Source organism: Podarcis liolepis (assembly GCF_965112155.1).
Source record: "Podarcis liolepis genome assembly, chromosome: 12".
Lineage (NCBI taxonomy): Eukaryota > Metazoa > Chordata > Lepidosauria > Squamata > Lacertidae > Podarcis > Podarcis liolepis.
Genome location: NC_139563.1, coordinates 30,711,443 through 30,730,549, shown reverse-complemented (window position 1 = coordinate 30,730,549; position 19,107 = coordinate 30,711,443). Strand labels below are relative to the sequence as shown.

At 40.7% G+C, this 19,107-nt stretch overlaps 1 protein-coding gene across 15 annotated transcripts in view; it reads right to left on the bottom strand.

Annotated features, from left to right (window-relative positions):
* The window catches only part of PHF14 (PHD finger protein 14), a 126,218-nt gene that overhangs the window by 65,154 nt on the left and 41,957 nt on the right, over positions 1-19,107 (bottom strand). For all 15 annotated transcript variants that reach the window (XR_014517656.1, XR_014517657.1, XM_083467923.1 and 12 more), the window contains 2 exons: positions 12,041-12,091; positions 11,792-11,913 (listed from right to left, as the gene is read on the bottom strand). Coding sequence is in view for 13 of the 15 variants with exons in the window: in XM_083467923.1 (XP_083324049.1) it covers positions 11,792-11,913; positions 12,041-12,091 (173 nt within the window). In the remaining 2 variants the exon portion in view is untranslated. The remainder of the gene's footprint in view (positions 1-11,791; positions 11,914-12,040; positions 12,092-19,107) is intronic.

The following is a 19,107-nucleotide window of genomic DNA, read 5'->3' as shown; positions in this document are numbered from 1 at the left end:
GAACTAAATAGAAAACCATGAATGCGATTTCTATGAACCTGCACAGTATTATTTGTTGCTAACACAGCCATAGTATTTAAAATGTCAGTGCATGTGTTTGTGATTACTGTGTCAAATTTCTTTTGAAATGGCTTCCCTGCTCCCTTTCTTGGGTATGATACTCCCAGCTGTGTTACTATACTATATTAGTTCATGACTTTAGTTTATTACATTTTCATCATGTTGATCATAAGCCACCTTGCAATATAGTGGAAAGGCAGGATAAGTGTTTTAATCATTTCATAAACATTTAAACTATACTAAAGATGTAAAGGAGGCAGATAATTGATTACACACACACACACACACACACACACACACTTCAGACCTCCTTCTGTGCATGACACACAGTGTGAGGATGATATGCCTTTTGGTCCTCAGAAGACATGGTATTGAATAAGTATTCTAGTGCAATGTCACAAATTTTGGCTGGCCATTTTCACCATAGCATGCCTTAATATATTGCTTAATCTGTTTTCCCACCTCAAATTATTTTTAATTAATTTTGCAAAACCAAAATCTATCAGGATAGAAATAAGGAGAACATATTCAAGACTCTGTTATGTCTTCCAAAAAAGAATGACTCTCACCACACCAGCAAATGAATTACAAATCGGCTCCACTTCTGGGTGGGGACGGGGTGCGGTCAGGCCACCTAGACTCCCACCTCAGCGTGGGGGCAGGACAATGTCCCACTGGGGGAGACCCTGGCCTCATCAGGTTGCCAGGCGGCCAATGAGGTTGCTTGGGGGCATGACCGGGGCCGATTTAAGCTGCGGCACGACTCTGAGGCTTCCCTTTTCAGCCTTGCGCCCGTGGTGCTCGAGTCAATCCGCATCGCTGGGGCTCCCCCTACTGGTGGGTTACCCTTACCAGACTTCCTGCAAAGCGGGCAGGAGTCAGATATAGTCTGTTGTTGCCAATGCCTGGGCCAATACTGCTCACATTCTGTAACCAAAGAAGTTGTGGCCTAAATTTTGCCCATTAACATTAACCTAAATTCAGTGTCCTTATGTCTTTATTCTCCTGGGGGGTGGCTTGGGGGCCTTGACACGCAAAGGGAACTGTAGCAGAGGCAGATTTAGGGGGGCACGACTGGTTCGGACACACTGGGCGCAGATTTAGGGGGGCACGACTGGTTCGGTCACACTGGGCGCAGAGTTACGGGGGCACCGCTACTATGATTTAGAATAGAACATGGGAAGCAAGGGGCACCAAATCTTGGCATTGCACAGGGCGCCGCTGAAATTTGAGACCCCAAGGTCCAGCACTGACCATAGTGCCACTAGCTTGCACTGAAGAAAATCCAATTCTGCCAATACATATGTACATCACATTAGGGGAAGATACCTTTTCTGTTTCCCTACTTTACAAACTGCTGTAATGCACCTTTCTAAACTAGTTTCTGAATATATATATATATATATATATACACACACACACACACACACACGTATATATATATATATATATATATATATATATATATATGCAGGTTTTGGTGTCCTCGGGTGTCTTCCCGTGTAAAAGTTGGGGTGTCTAGGCGACGTTTCGACGAGGTCTCACTCGTCATCTTCAGGCTGGTGCTTTCGGCTTCTTGTTACTGGAACAGAGCAGGATCTCAGTGTTTGAGTTCCTATAAATACTGTTGAGGGGGTGTGGTGTATAGCCTCCAATGTTCTGGGCAGAGAGGAAGTTCCCAGGCTAGTGTGCCTTTTCTTCTTTTGTTCCTTAATTACTTGAGGGATATCTTGAGTGATTTCTTGGGTGATATTCTGAGTACCACTTAGGTGGGTCATTAGGTGTGGATTAGTTGCTAAAGCCTTCGTGTCTTGACATCTTGAGCTTTGTGAAGAGTTTTTCTGAGAAGATGGCTGTACTGCACTTAGTTGTGCTCTGGCTTGGCTTCGTGTATAGGGGCGAGCTGTGGTTTTGTGTCTTGTGCCAGCCAGATCTGTGTAGGGATTGCAGGGGGGTGCAGCATCCGGAGGTGCCACCATGGTTTGGCTACTGGATGGTGTCTGTAATTTATCTGTGGAGAGGGTCTGGGTTTGGGTCTGGTGTGGTTGATTGGTGATGGCGTTCTGTGTGCCTCTGGATCTGGTGTCGGTTTTTGTGGGGAGGGCTAATTTCCAGATGTCTGGCAGGCGGGATGTGTCGTCACGCTTGTTCATGTTGTGAGGGTGTTTCTCTATCTCGATGGCTTCCATGATTATTCTCTTGTGGTGATGTTCCATGTTAAAGAGCAATTTGGAATCTGCAAAATTAATTTCGTGTCCTGTTTCTTTCATTTTTTTTCTTCCAAAAAACCTGATGGCTCCCTAGGACACACTATCTACCGGAAAAAAACACACACCAACCGCTACTTACATGCACAATCACACCACCACCCTGCACAAATAAACTCCGTAGCCAAGACTCTCATCTCCAGAACCAAACGCCTGGCTGACAAAGACCACTTGACAACTGAGTTACAGAATCTCTCAAATGTGTTAATCGCCAATGGATACCAGCAAAACAGGGTTACGAAGCTAATCCAAAAAGAAACACCCCCCAAAAACTAAGACACAGAAGAAAACAATGGCATGGCCCTCCTTCCTTATATCAAGGGCACTACAGATAAAATTAGCAAAATCCTCCATAAACACAATATCAAAACAGCCTTTTGCACCAACCAAAAAATAGCCAATATCCTCAGAAACCCCAAGGATAAAATCCAGTTGGAAAACCAAGGGGTCTATGAAATACCCTGCAAAGTCTGCCCAGCCACGTACATTGGACAAACAAACAGACGAATAAATGCACGTATCGCAGAACACAAGAATGCCGTCAAAAAAGAAGAAAAAACTTCCTCTCTTTTCCAACACATGAAAGAAACAGGACACGAAATTAATTTTGCAGATTCCAAATTGCTCTTTAACATGGAACATCACCACAAGAGAATAATCATGGAAGCCATCGAGATAGAGAAACACCCTCACAACATGAACAAGCGTGACGACACATCCCGCCTGCCAGACATCTGGAAATTAGCCCTCCCCACAAAAACCGACACCAGATCCAGAGGCACACAGAACGCCATCACCAATCAACCACACCAGACCCAAACCCAGACCCTCTCCACAGATAAATTACAGACACCATCCAGTAGCCAAACCATGGTGGCACCTCCGGATGCTGCACCCCCCTGCAATCCCTACACAGATCTGGCTGGCACAAGACACAAAACCACAGCTCGCCCCTATACACGAAGCCAAGCCAGAGCACAACTAAGTGCAGTACAGCCATCTTCTCAGAAAAACTCTTCACAAAGCTCAAGATGTCAAGACACGAAGGCTTTAGCAACTAATCCACACCTAATGACCCACCTAAGTGGTACTCAGAATATCACCCAAGAAATCACTCAAGATATCCCTCAAGTAATTAAGGAACAAAAGAAGAAAAGGCACACTAGCCTGGGAACTTCCTCTCTGCCCAGAACATTGGAGGCTATACACCACACCCCCTCAACAGTATTTATAGGAACTCAAACACTGAGATCCTGCTCTGTTCCAGTAACAAGAAGCCGAAAGCACCAGCCTGAAGATGACGAGTGAGACCTCGTCGAAACGTCGCCTAGACACCCCAACTTTTACACGGGAAGACACCCGAGGACACCAAAACCTGCATTCCTGTACCCGTGAAAATCGACGAAAGCATATATATATATATATATATATATATATATGATTATGAAGAGCAAATATGGGAGAGTGTTGAGCTGAGTGTCACAGGCCAATATGGGAGGTTTCAGTAATTAGAAATAATGTGCAATTTCTGTAACAGGAAAAGAAGACAATAGAAATTAACCTTATCACAGGAGATAAGTACTTGTTTGAAAAACACAATAAAAAGAATGAAACAAAATCCTTCGTAAGCTCGGCTGCAGGAAAATCCTACATTTAATAATTTTACAAATTAGGCTTCCTGTAACAGAATTCAAAACGCATGACTACTCATTCCTTCCCAAAGCCAACTTTTGTTTCTCTTTAATGAGAAAAAGGGAAAGTCAGCAAAACAAAATGTCACCGTTAAATCATTTGGCAGCATTTTGTGTCAAAAATGTAATGGAAAAGGCACACATCATAGGAAAGGTTACTGTTCTTCCAGAACATCTTTTCGCTTGGTTCAGGGCTCATCCCTCTCCACAGCAGTGCAGGCACTACTGCTGCCTGCTCTCCCCGGGCTTAATGTGGCAGATGAAGGATGATGGCATTTTCAGCAGACCACAGTGCAGTGATTTTAGTGGTTATCTGACTGAAACCGATGCTATGATTTAGAATAACTGCTCTGTTTATGTGCAGTGGTAAAAGTCACTTACTACACAATCCTGCAATGTCAACTCATTGCTTCCATTATATATTCTCTTAGCATAGTTTCATCGCAGATATGAAAGTCAGCGGGAATTAAAAGAAACTGCCTGCTACTTTTGCAGCTCCAGAGGGAAAGTATGCCACATTGAGAAGTTCATGAAAAGATGCAAAACATTAATGCCTCACACACAAGACAGTCAAGCCCAGATACTCTGTAATCGCTCGCTGCACTGGACTTTCAAATACTACTATTAGCACTTAAAAGGCAGTTCCCATATATTTTGCATCACATTTTAGCTATTTGTATCCCTCAAAAGAACTAAAAACAATTCACAAAACATGCCCATTTGCAGTTCTTTTAGCACTACATCCTGCGCACAGGCTTTTGGTAATATCAGAGTTAAACACCATCATTGTTAACACTACAAAGAATGTGCCTCCTGACATTACATAGAAACACACAAAGACTTTATACTAATTCAAAAACATTGACCCATGTAGCTCGGTACTAGACTGACTACCCTCCAGAGTTTCAGACAATGGTCACTCCCTACCTTTAGATATGCTGCTGATTGGACTTTCATTATACAATAAATATACCCCCAATTATATTTCTTAATAATAACACACATTCTTTATTATTATGCTCCAAAGAACCGCAAAAAAAGAAACCAAAGTACAGCAGATATATATATTTAACATTATTGATTTTATATTTAACATTATTGATTTTAACCCTACTATTTTGAGGCAGTGGGACACGGGTGGCGCTGTGGGTAAAACCACAGTGCCTAGGACTTGCTGATCGCATGGTCGGCAGTTCGAATCCCCGCGGCGGGGTGAGCTCCCGTCGTTTGGTCCCAGCTCCTGCCCACCTAGCAGTTCGAAAGCACCCTTAAGTGCAAGTAGATAAATAGGTACCGCTTTATAGCGGGAAGGTAAACGGCGTTTCCGTGTGCTGCGCTGGTGCTGGCTCATCAGCTGCAGCTTCGTCACGCTGGCCACGTGACCCGGAAGTGTCTTCGGACGGCGCCGGCTCACTGCCTCTTGAGCGAGATGAGCACACAACCCTAGAGTCGGACACGACTGGCCCGTATGGGCAGGGGTACCTTTACCTTTACTACCTTATTTTGAGGCAGTATCTAAATTTATACTTCCCTGTGAAAACTAGCATAACATATGCTTATACCACAATAAGGTTGCACTCAATTACTTATGTTTATTATAGATGTAATTTTAAAAATATGGATTGGATCCAGACTTAGTCATGGCTAAATTCAGTCCCATTGATTTCTATGGGGCAATACTCTTAAGTCTTGATTCAAACTTAACAAATTTACTCTGAATGCACTCTAATAAATGAACTAAAGTCTTGGGGGGGGTTGCATTAGTCAAACTTATAACTACCAGCATTTGTGCAAATTCACAGTCTTTCTACTAATTTTACTGCAAGACCTAGATCCAAAGCAATAATGGAACTGTTTATGCCACCTGTTGGCATGGTCCAAATCCAAATCCCACTTTCCCCCTCCCACATCCCAGGAGCTAGCAGAAGCCTGTTACATGAATGCCTATTGCTCAGATATCCAATTAATGCTATTTAATATGTTATTTATTGTTCAGAAGTATTTATTCCAAAGAACAAGAGACATCTATATTATCTAGTTTCCTGATGTTCAGAGATGCCTGCTTAGAATAGAGTTTTCCTTCTGCGGTTGAAAACTCTCTCCGTTCTTCCACAAGTTTTGTTGGCAAAGTGATATGCAGCAACGAAATAAATCAACCAAAGAAGCACATAGGTAGATGCTACATCAAAACAGAGTAGGGTACGAGCAGTAGGACAGGGACTTCTCAATGATAATAGAATGCTCCACAAAATGATTCATCTATAAATGTTGACAGCAGTAATAAACAAGGCCTTGGAGTGTTGTACACATTCACAGCAATGCTCATTCACAGCCATTAAAATGGATACACTTGCTTAAAAAATGTTATCTTAAGCAAGGCTACAGTATTCGTTTAAAATAACTCCATGGTGTTTTGACATTGCTCTAAGTTTATTTCCTTAGATATTCTTTAGTCATTTCTTTGTCACAAGTTTCCCTGTAGCACTTTATACTGCAATCCTTTGCATCTATGTAGTATTCTCAGATCAGAAAACAAAGAAATAGTTAATGTGTATATTTGAAAGAGTCACACCCTTGCAGATAGCTGGGGGAGGGGGATCAGATATACAAGAGGTGGAGAACCTCCCCAACCCACCATCAGAGGGGTTGCAGTCCTTTAAAGGTAATGTCAGGAACTGCATGCAAGTGGTATGCATCGCCACCCCACCCTCATTCTCATTCATTCTCTCTCTCTCTCTCTCTCTCTCTCTCTCACACACACACACACACACACACACCATCTTCTTCCATCCACAGTAACACACAAACACATCCTATGCATTCATTCATTTTCTCTCTCTACCACATCCAATCTGCTTTGGAGAAAACCTTCCATTGTGGAAGTTTCCTCCACAATGGAATTAGAAAACTCTAGAGACCCAATCTGGACTGGAACCCTGGTGTGGAGGTAGAAGAGCATTAAACCTTTGTTCCCTGGGTCAGTCATCTGGATTGGACCTACTGCACTTGCAATTTCCATTGGAAGAAAGAATGCAATCACTGCAATGGATTCTTTGGGGGCAATGCAATTTGCGGGTGCAGAAGCCAGATCTGTGCCAGGACCACAGTGGTGGTAAACAGTTTTAAGCTCCTCTACCTCGCCATACCAGGATCCCATTCCAGATCAGGCCCCTATCACTTGAGATTTGCTGCTATTCCTCCTCTCTGCAGCCAGAGCAGAATGCAGAGAGGAGGAGGGTGGCGAGGAACAGAGGCTCCAAGGACTGCAATGGCCTACAGGCCGGCCAAAGGTTCCCCATCCTTGCCTAAAGCTGTGCTGTCAAAAAGTTACAAAGAATCACACACAGCAATATTCACTACTGCAATGGCAACCATCAATCAATATTTTGTAAGAAAAAGTGCTTTTAAATATTTCTATGAAAAATCAGTGGCAAGGATCCATATAATCAGGTACACCTAAAATGGGACTTTAGATTTGTGTTTCTGAAATTGCAACCATCCATCCTTGCTTTGCCTCAGGGCAAATAACTTTAGAAACGGAGGGGACTTTTGAAAGCAGTTTGTGAAATGGCTTGGGTAGTGCTGGTTGGGAGTCTGCTCTTTAGAGGGAGAAGGTTTCAAATTCTGCAAAATTTTAGGAGAGCCCCTGGGATTGTCTAAAGCAGGTGAATACGTTTCAGGTCTCTTTGATAAAGTATCAGATGGTTGAAGTAGTAGCCTCAGCATAATCCCCCCCCCCCCATAATCAAAATCTATAAAGCTCCTGTTTAAGCAATGATGGTCAAAATCCCTGGACTACCTACTACTCCTTCCTACAGATAATATAAATGCAACTTGAATGGTATTGAATTAAATTAGCTTGTAACCCATATCACCCATGACAGATAGAATTAACTATAAAAAAGGAGAACAGAACAGCATTTTTTTTTAAGGAAGCAAAACAAACTCTCAGACTGCTACATATAAACAGAATAGATTTAAAATGAAACTCTTTCCTAACTTAAAATTTCAATGTATGCATAAGCAACGCCCCAAATCATGTTTTAGTGACTGAAGTTCAACCCAAACAGGAAAATTCTGAGTTACTCAAAGAATGCCCTGTTACAAGAAAGAATGTCGCTAAAACTGCAGAGATGTTCTCATTGTCGCACAATTCTATCATGTAAAATGTGACGAGAATCAGTTGTTGCGGTAAATGTTTTAAATAAACAATAAAAAGAAATAAATTATGAAATAGGGGAAATGCTCAAACTTGTTAGTCTGACAAACCTTCAGAAGAAATGAAAATCTGTTACAGTGCGTAAGTCACCTATAATGAGGCCCTGTGAGTTCACTTTATATAATCTTGGCATATGGATCTAACATTTGAAAGGTGTTTGGATTGATCATAGAGACTGCAACAAGACACAAGGGAGAAGAGCAGCCTTACTGGTATTAAGATATAAATGCCATAACTAGCACCTTAAATTGCATTCTGTGGGCTAAAGAAAGACATCATAGACCTGGTGCATAATTGCATTGTTTCCAGGAGACCACTGCAGTATATTCTAGCTGTCAAGTAATGGGCCTAGAAGCACTGCAAGTCTGCATACTTGAACAACCAGTAGGGGCTGATCCCCATAAAAGAGGCCTGCTTCCCATTCACTCCAGGTCATGAGAACTGCTGGTTAAAATAATTTCAAGCCTTGTTTAGATTCAGCTTCATTAACCTCAGCCATATAATGCCTCCAATAATACATAAAGCACCATGAATGTATTTGCCTTCTTATACAAATAACGTTTCCAACAACTATATTGACAAAAACACAAATGAAAATATCACAATGTAACACAGAGAACAACCATCACTTAGTATTTTAGATGAACATAGAAGCATCTTCTCATTGTCTCACAAGTTCAGAAGTCTCACACTGGGAACCACCAGCATTTAGGTTTATAAGAGCAACCTCCAAAGTTTCTTGGGAAGAAACTATTTTTAGCAGGTGAGCTTCAGCAATATGGTGAAGTTTTCACATGAGTCAAGGAGGCTTCTTAGGACAAAGGACCTGAATTGATTATATACATCCTCTTAAATACAGTCTGTTTCTGAGAAGCAAGATCAATTCAATCGATAATAGTTCTAGCCACTGCTGAGAGATAGAAGATATTCTTGTGACCCATTTTTTTAAAAAACAGTGCATTCTTAAAACAAAGGCACCCTACTGACAGATGGTGGAATTTTACTTCTGGCCAAAAGATATATATTTAATAACAAGCCTTGATGAAATAATAGGGCTACTCAAACAACTGTTCCAAACTTGTATTCCTACAGTATCAAACACTATCCTCCTGATGAAAAGGTGCGAGAAAGGAAAACTTAGAGGTGATTTTTATAGGATAACGAAGGACGCCTATGTCTCAACTAAAAAGTGGACAAGTCAATTAAAAATCTGAGTTGGCTAAATTAGACAGTCGTGTTGCATAAATCTATCTCTATAAGTCAAGGTGTTACAGACAGTTACATGGACTAAATCACTGCTGCACGCACTAATACTGACATGTATTTTCAGGCTGTGGTGTTCAAAGAGCATACTGTCTGAAGTACAAAAGGTTTATGCTGTAAAATTTATACATAAACTCATAAATCCCCAGAGCAAACTTCTAGAGTTTATTAAAACACTGGGATTGAGAATAATGCAGAAAAGAATCACTTGATTCTCTTAGAAGTTTGAAGACTTCTAACAATCTTCCCCTTTTGGTTAAACTATGATGAGACACATGAAGGCAGCAAAAATAACACAAATGCCAACTTTTAGAACCACAGTATATTATCAAGGTGCTTTTAATAAAAGGCTCAGAAGGGCAGACATGTGGTGGCAGTTAATATGTGAAGGTATAGGATATTACGAAATAAAAAAAAAAAGGATTTAGCCTGACCTCACTGCAGCATCTAAAATCCTTGAGAGAAGCAAACTACAATGGGATTCATAATAGTTATTTGTTCTTCTTAGAACCCTCCAAACCTTGCACCCAAACAGAAGCAAACTACGCATAGTACTTGAATATTGTTCCAAGTTTCTTATTTGAGATAGTTCAGTAGAAAAGTGAAACACCACAGCTCAGTGTGCACGTGACACCAAACCAAATCATGACTTAACATGGACAGCAGCTGCATTACCCCTCCCCCAGTCCTGCTACTGCTGCACTGCTGTGAACTGCAGGCATAGGCAAACTTGGCCCTCCAGCTGTTTTGGGACTACAACTCCCATCATCCCTAGCTAACAGGACCAGTAGTCAGGGATTATGGGAATTGTAATCCCAAAACATCTGGAGGGCCAAGTTTGCCTATGCCTGGCTTAGTGTGTCCTCTTGAACTGGGCCTGTTTGTGTCCTTCAGACCCTAAGCTGTAAACCAAGTGGAAACTTAGGCTAGAGCTTGTGGTCTGTCTGAAGTGAGATAAAACCACAAGTCTGGGTTTAGATGATACACCAAACCAAGGCTCAGTGTAACAGCAGGAGCAAAGGAGCTGTGAACTCTTCTCCAGGAACCTTCACATTTGCATGTTAATGGTAGATAATAGTTTGGCTTAGTGTTGGGTATGAACTGGATCACAGATATCTTTTGGAGTTCAGTTAAGCTCACTTACAGCTAAGTGGTCTCTTTTGTCTGCTCCCGGTTTGTATTCCTTCGCCTTTAAGGTTTACCTCCCAAGTCCCAGTAGCATCTCATTTGTGCTCCTGCAAGATCCTGGCCTTCATAGATGTTTAACAAAAAGTTCATGGCAAAACTAAGCAATCTTTTTGTGTTTCCTTACAGAAACGGTAAAAAGTAGTTCCCTGCTCAATGTATATTTTACAAGAGCCCATTTACAAGTTCTCTCATTTTAAAGATAAATTGAAATTTGGTAGCTGCTGCATTTTTATTGCATAACAAAAGCTAAGTCAGAATTTCATAAATCATTCCTTTTTCTCAGGGCAGACAAAAGGTCAGCTAATGAAGTTAAGAAGAAACCATCTGAGTATTATTCTTCAACACCTACAATTCATTAAACCAGGGGTGTCAAACTCAAATTCACCGGGGGCTGCGGCGCCGCTAGAGGGCAGACGTTCTCTGACTTGTAGGCAGCGGCTACACGGGCCACAAGATGAGGTCTCTTGGTGGCCGGCGGCGGCTACACGGGCCACATGACGAGGTCTGGCGGGCCGGATTCGGCCCGCGGGCCTTGTGTTTGACACCCGTGCATTAAACAATCACAACACCTTCTTGATTTGAATTCAGAATCACAAAGTATACCCTGTAACATTTTAACAGCTCATCAGAAGAATACACAACATGAGGCATTTTCCAGATTGCACTAAGATAAAACATTTGGAAATATTTAAGAAAAAGGCACAATGATTTTTGTATCTTATGAATGAAGCAAAGTGAACTTCAAAAAACTTTCATGGTAGAGGATCAGAAGGTGAAGATTGATAGCTGTCAAAATGGGTGCCTTGTTTACCTTTGTAACCCATTATAGAATCCTGGTAACTCACCCTGACAAAAGAAAATTAATTCCCTTTTGTTAGGAAAACATTACTCTAGTTACTTACATTTAAATCCACAGGATAAAGTTATGTGGCAAGTCAATAAATGGATCAAACCACTGTTTCTGAAGCAATGCTTCCCTCAATTTAGATTATTTTTTTTATTAAAAGTTCTGTATTAAGAGGTCATTCATTACAGCCACAATGAGAAAGTGATGAAGATGAAACTTTAAGCCACTCTGGAAAAGGTCACAGCATCCAACCTACCTGACTAGATTTTCATTATCCCCCGTTCCCTTACATGTGGCACATTCGGTTCTTAAATCTTCAGACTTAGGCTTCTTTTGTACTACCGACTGTCTCTGTCTTCTTTCTCTAGGAATACGTTCCTATCAATAGATGAAAACAGAAAAAGGTGGAAGAAGAGCACAAGACTTATTCAGCAACATTATTCATTTAAATGTCAACATTTTCACAAATTTAACTGAAAATAAATTAATTTCTCAAAATTCCAACCTCAGGTTTTTCCTCTTCAGGAATGTAGCTTCGTTTTCGTCCTCGAGTTCTCTAAAAGTAAATATATTTTAAAATTAATGACATTCAAGCGGAACAGAACAAACCTAGACACCAAGCATGAATGACCTGCTCGTTGTTTCATCTATTTGTGGAATTTAGGGGTGAGTACCAATCCTTGCATAGACAAAATGGCACAGATGAGGTATCAGCAGGCTTGAGTGAAACCCCAAAATCTGTAGAAGTATCAAAAATCTTATGGGGGGAAATGTAAGGAGGGAGGGAAACAGTCCAATGAAGACTGGGTTTGATCAGCAACCACAGAACACTGAAAAAGTTGGAAAAGAGAAAAAAAGGGGGAAGTGGAATCAGTTGGCTGGGAATGGCTAGCGAAGAGGAAGATGTGGCTGCTTCATCCTAGAATATTACTAGATCTTCTAATGCATCAGGAGAGACATTCACACAAACATGTATCTTACATGTGTATTCGCTGCAGGCTAATTTTGGGGAATTAGCAGTATTACTCCTCACTGAAACTTTTTTTGGAGATGACTGCATGCACATGAAAAGAAATGTATTGGTTTTGATAACCTTGCTTAATTTGGGGGATTTAGAACAGACCAACCTAAGTGTGTTTGCTCCAGAAAGCCAGAAATAATTGCTGCAATTCTAACATTTATTTGTAAATGAATAAAGGTTTAAAGGTGGTAACTTGCCAATATAAAACAATTTAGAAGTTACAAAAGCAGCCTTGCAGATTTGACATCTACACAGAAAAGAATGGATTAATAATACATATTGCCTGAGCCATATACTTAAATGTTACTTGAAAGATACAGTGGTACCTCGGGTTACAGACACTTCAGGTTACAGACTCCAATAACTCAGAAATAGTACCTAAGGTTAAGAACTTTGCTTCAGGATGAGAACAGAAATCGCGCGGCGGCAGCAGGAGGCCCCATTAGCTAAAGTGGTACCTCAGGTTAAGAACAGTTTCAGGTTAAGAACGGACCTCCAGAACGAATTAAGTTCTTAACCAGAGGTACCACTGTATTGGGAAGAGACTAAAGATGGAGAGCTGCCTAACAGGGATTCATGAGGCAGAGTCTTAAAGATCCAGCTTTGCTTTGGGGAAAACAAAAGAACCAAGAAGGGGGGAAAGGTTACATGTATAGTATAGGCAACCTCTGATTTCCACGGGGGTTGCATTCCGGATCATTGTGCACTTGCCTGAAATTTAAACACCCTGTTCCGCCCCAGCTCCCATTCCACCCTTTTAGTGACATCTTTTGTTACGTTTCTGGGTTACTTCTGGGTTCAGTATTGTGCGTGTGTGAACAATTGCATACATATTAGTCATGCCTAAAATTGGGGCTGCCCGTAGCAGAAATCCTGTTTTACAACAACTAGGTAAGAGTAAGACTGGGAAGATACAGGAGATGAACAGGACATGAATCTGGCAGTGAATTCTGAATCTGAAAACTAAGATGTGCTGGCAGCCTATATTTTGTAATCATTAACACTTTAAATTATCTTTCTGCTAATAGACAGAGTACTTTGTCCCCTGAGATTCTGGCAAAAACAGTTCATATGCCTAAACAGAGAAGAGGGCCAAACTGTGATGTAAGAGCATTGATCACTTCATGCCATTATCACTCCATTCCAGCTTTGGTATGCTTCCTAAAAGATGTGCAACCAGTTGATGGCAACATGCATACATTCATGTCTCCAATCAAAAAATCAACAAGGTATTTCATTTGCTTGGTAGCCTTCCCATAATCTGGATAAAAAATACTGTGCGACAAAACCACCTCTATACTGCAAAAGCTTAATACTCTATTTATTTCAGAAATAGTAAGCTATGCTTTCCAAATCAGTCTTTAAGTACCTGCTCAGCTTAAGGTACTTAAATACCATTAAAAACATTTTAAGCAACAAGAATTAGCCCCCCCCCCCGGTCAAACCCACATAGTGTGTGCTGAAGACACACTAACTGTTTTAAGATACTAAGGGTCTGATAGCTGGTAGATATTGCCTGTTCTTATCTTCTTGTAGGGAAGAGAAAAGAAGCAATAGTTTATAAATATCTCCAATGCCTAAGATGTCTCTTATGTATATATGTATATATAGTACAAACACATGCTAAATTTATGGCTTTTAAAAAACTCCGTACCAACATAAAATGATTTTCCCACCCCCCAAATAAAAGAGGTGAATTGGTGGGCTCTTGTCTCATGGGGTTCACATATAAAATGCTTACAAAACCTTAGTGGAGACTGCATTATTATGTCTAGGTTGATTAAATGTATTCCTTATACATGAAACAATTAACAATGAAACTCATAAAGGGCACATATAGTTGGCTGCACATGCATGCCTTGAAAATTTACGCCACCAGTTGCACATGCACCTCTTGAAAATTCAGTGAGACATTAAGTGCAAAAAGTGCCTCTGAACTAGGGGAATTCCAATTGTTCAATGTTAACTAGGGCAATTAAAGCAAGCCCTATTGTCAAATTATACAGCTTTAAATTGATGCAGACTGAAATGCATACAAAGACTGATGCCAACAGCTATTGGCAGATAGTCCTGAAGCATACTAATTATATAACAGCATTAAAAGACATATGGAAATACCAAAACTTTTTAAAAAATATATATAAAACAAGCAAGCATGGAAAACAAATTGTTGATTCAAGCACTCCATTTATAAAAATGGAAATCTGCAACATATTTCAGCAAAGTGCAACACCATCTGCTTTCATTGGCCACTAGCATACAGCAGATGGAACGGTTATCACACCAGAAGAGGCAACTATTTCAACACTGCCAATTGGTGGTGCAACATAATTTAATTTAGTTTACACTTACAATGTCAAGGAAAGGAAACCAACTAAAAAGCATGAAAGGGCTCAGCGAACCAAAACAACATTCCTTAAGTTTGCAGATCAAGCAAACAAGTCACATCCAGAAGTCCAGATTGAGATAAATGAGCAATCTTTTTACATGGCAATATTAATAGCACCATTCAGGGAACAATAAATCTATTTCACAACATTATAAAAAGCTTGATCAACCCTGGTCAGGAGTGCATGTACTCTGGTATCTTGTCTGACAGAGATCATTTCTGGACACTGAAGGAAAACGATTATGCATTATTATGAAACTTCAATCTTTATCCATCACTTCCAGACGATGGCGATTTATGTTCAAAAATGTTCTTCACTAGAAGTGCTATGCCCTTCTCTCAGTTGACACTCCTTTCAATTAGGTCTGCTGGTCGTTTCTAGAACCTATTTACTTGCCAATATCAGAACCTGATTGCTGTAAAAGGAATTATCTAGAAGTTTTAAACCAGTAGCATATAAAATGAGGGGTCCTCTAAAATTAGCATTATGTAAAATAGTAAGTACCACCCAATGTATATTTCAAATAATTTATTATTTCTTATGAACATACTTTCACACACTAAAACTTATCCCAGGGATGCTTCAGAATTTTGTTTGGTCCATATTTTTTAAAGTAAACAGACCCGCTTCACATCTCCTGGACTGTAACTTATTTAAATTTTGATTTCCACACTTTCCAAATTTTGAGACATACTTCTCAGTTCTAAAAATATGTCAAAATGCGTATTTTAGGGTAAAACACATTGGGCAAGATTATGATTTTTTAATCAGTTTTTTAAAAGACACCATTTGCAGATTTATGCAGAAACAGAGCAGAAGATTCCAGGGGGTTAGACTAGATAATCCTCAGGGTCCTTTCCAACTCTACAATTCTATGATTCTACGAACAGACTTATGAATGAATACATAAGTGCTTTACATGTAGAAGGTTCCAGGGTTTATCTCTGGCATACTCGTTACAATAATCAGGGTAGCCGGTGAAGCAAAATACCTCTATTGGGAACTCTGGAGAGTTGCCACTAGTCACAGTAGAGGGGACTAGGCTAGACAAATTATGATGATGATTGTTTACATGTCCAAATGGCTTCTAAGTGGTTCACAACTATAAAAACAATTATAAAATCCATACATAATTAAAATACACAATAAAACAGTTCAATCAAAGCATTAAAACATTCTTAATTAAAACCTGTAATAAAACAAGTCAGTTAAATTAAAACAATTAAAAAACAATTTAAACAATGAGATCAGAAGGTCAAATTTAGGAGAATGCTTGCCTAAAGAGGTGTGTTTTCAAGAGCCGTCAGAATGCCAATACTGATGGAATTTCAGGAGGGAGGATATTCCACAAAACTGGTTTCACCAGTGGAAAAAAGCCATCCAAAAGCCTGTAATCAGCAGGGCCCTAGCAAAACAGAATTCTATTTACTGATCTTAATGCCACCAGTAAGCAATGGAGGAGAACATGGTTTTTCAGGTAACTTGGTGTGCAGTTATTTAGGGCTTTCTATGTAAGTAGCAGGACCTTAAAGGTTCAGTAGCAAATAGGCAGCCAGCGCAATTATCTCAGCACTGGTGTGACATGTCCCCAATAAAGAGCACCACTCACCATCTGGACGCCACTAGTTACAGCTTCCAGGTCAGCTGCAAGGAAAGACTCATGTAGAGTGCATTACAATAGTCCAAAGTATGTATCACAGTCGCCAGATTATGCCTGTCCAGTAAAGGATGCAGCTGACACATCAGCCCAAGCTGGTGACAGGCGTTCTTCACCAGAGGCCACTTGGGTCTCCATGGACAAAGATGGTTCCAAGATCACTCCTAAGGTGTATACTTGTGCCTTCAGAGGGAGTAGAACCCATCTAGAACAAGCAAACTCTCGGTCTCACTGATGTGGTTTAAAGGAAAGCAGAGAAGTATGTTTGGCACCAGCTGGGCTGCAGGGAGTTGCCAGACGAAGGCATACAAGGCACCACCCAACCATCTTAGGAACTCCACTCTGGATTTGTAAAGGGTTTACTCTTTAGCCTTTTCTTCCCCCAAAGGTGCCCCACAAGGCAGCAGGGGTTTAGGATGTTTTCCTTCTCCTAGATGAGCGACTTTCCCAGGTTGACGAGCCCCACCTGCCCCTCACCTCCCTCTACGGTACATACAGAAGCTGCTTTCTTAACTGTTGGATCCACAATTGGTCTTATCCGCTCAATCAACAAGAGCCTGTCTTCGCATGTACAGTGGTACCTTGGGTTAAGAACTTAATTCGTTCTGGAGGTCTGTTCTTAACCTGAAACTGTTCTTAACCTGAAGCACTGCTTTAGCTAATGGGGCCTCCTGCTGCCGCTGCGCCACCAGCACATGATTTCTGTTCTCATCCTGAAGCAAAGTTCTTAACCCGAGGTACTATTTCTGGGTTAGCGGAGCCTGTAACCTGAAGCGTATGTAACCTGAAGCATATGCAACCCGAGGTACCACTGCAGTGGAGGTCCCTACCTCACTGAGGGTTTGAGAACCTTCACTTGGTTGAGCTGCCCAGTCAAAGCTGTTCCAAGGGTTTGGCCACTGTTGCATGCTGACAGCTTCTAGTAGCCACAGGTGAGCAATAAGTGCCCTGGTCCAACCTTAGAAAACCACATACCAATGGGTGCTGCCTGTTGTTTCTTCATTGAAAAAGCCCTGGTTTACAATGCTGTATAGATTTCTTCAAAACTAATTCTCCCATTTCTCATACCATTTCACATTGATCCATAGTGTTTTAGCAGATCAAGGAGCATCCTCCAAGGACCATACAATGCAAGTACAGAGGGGTTGGTGGCAACTTAATGGTCCTATTAGCAAACAGACAAGCACAACTCTCTGTGTCTGTCAAACTGGCAGTATTTCTGCCAATTAGAGAGAGAGCTCCTTTGCTTTTTTTTGGAAAGTCATTATGGACAACTGAACATTGCTTATAATGTAAACCTTCTAACACAGATCAGCTCTATAAAACAGTCTTTCTGCTGCTAAAATGGTGTGAATTTTTTTAATGGTTGGTCAAGCCTAAAATCAGCCAGAGACAAGCTGTTAACCCCAATATATGTAAGGAAATTAGGTAATTGGTTTCAGACAGCTCCAAAGCCTATCCACTGTTGAGAAAGATGCTGTTAGGGTTTCTTTTACCTTGGGAAGATAGTGGGACTTTTCTTTATTATTTTAAGAAATCCCCTCGCCAAAAAATCATGTCAGTTATCAATCTGCCAAAATTACAATGCAGTGAAAGGTATTTATTTAAAGCTTGGTCTTTGAATGGCTAGCTAAACTTTAATCGCATTTTAAAGCTGTTTTAATTATGATGGTGAAATTTGAATTCCCCCCTTTTACTGTTTTATTGCCTGTGTTTGATCGACACTTTAGCCACTTTAGCATTTACATGGTGAGCTAGAAATTTAGTGAATAGAATAGTGGAGGACATTCATGTTTTAGAATGCGCAAGTGCAGGACAGTTGGGAGCTGGACATACTGTCTCCAGCACCTTGCCTACCTCAGCTGATTGCATAAGCTGAAACTGATCCTACACCTCATCCTCAATAATGGCACTGGGTACTTCAACTAGAGTCGTAAGAAGTGCAGAGTCAACATCACTCTGAAGTTGAGCGACTTTATCTTCAAAGTGAGTAGCCAGTTGGTCACATCAGATCTTTTGAGTGTTCCAGCAATCCCTTCCCCAGTGGGAATCAGTAACCTAAGGACCATCTAAAATAACTCTGCTAGTTAGCTACAAGAAGATGCAATGCAAGCTGTAAAATTAACCTTTTTTACCGCCTAAAAATACTGAAAATATTCACACCTGCTAAAGCTCATCAGCCTGATCTGCCACCCTCCATCCGCCCCAATTTAGATTTTCGCTTTAGGGTCATAGTTTTAGCACCTGGTAGTTTTATATTTCTTTAATTAAAATCAAATGTAATTAATTCAGACTTGCATCATGAAAACTTTGACCATCTGTGGAAGGGTTTTCATCTACCACTGCCCTTGGGTTGACATCCTAAAGATATATTACTATGTCTTGTAGCTTGTTCCCCAGTTATAACCAAGACTGTTTCTAAAAGGATAATTTTAAAGTCGGAGTAAGAAATGTAAACCTGAGCTTACATGGAGGGATTTCTTGACTGTGATCCCCATTTATGA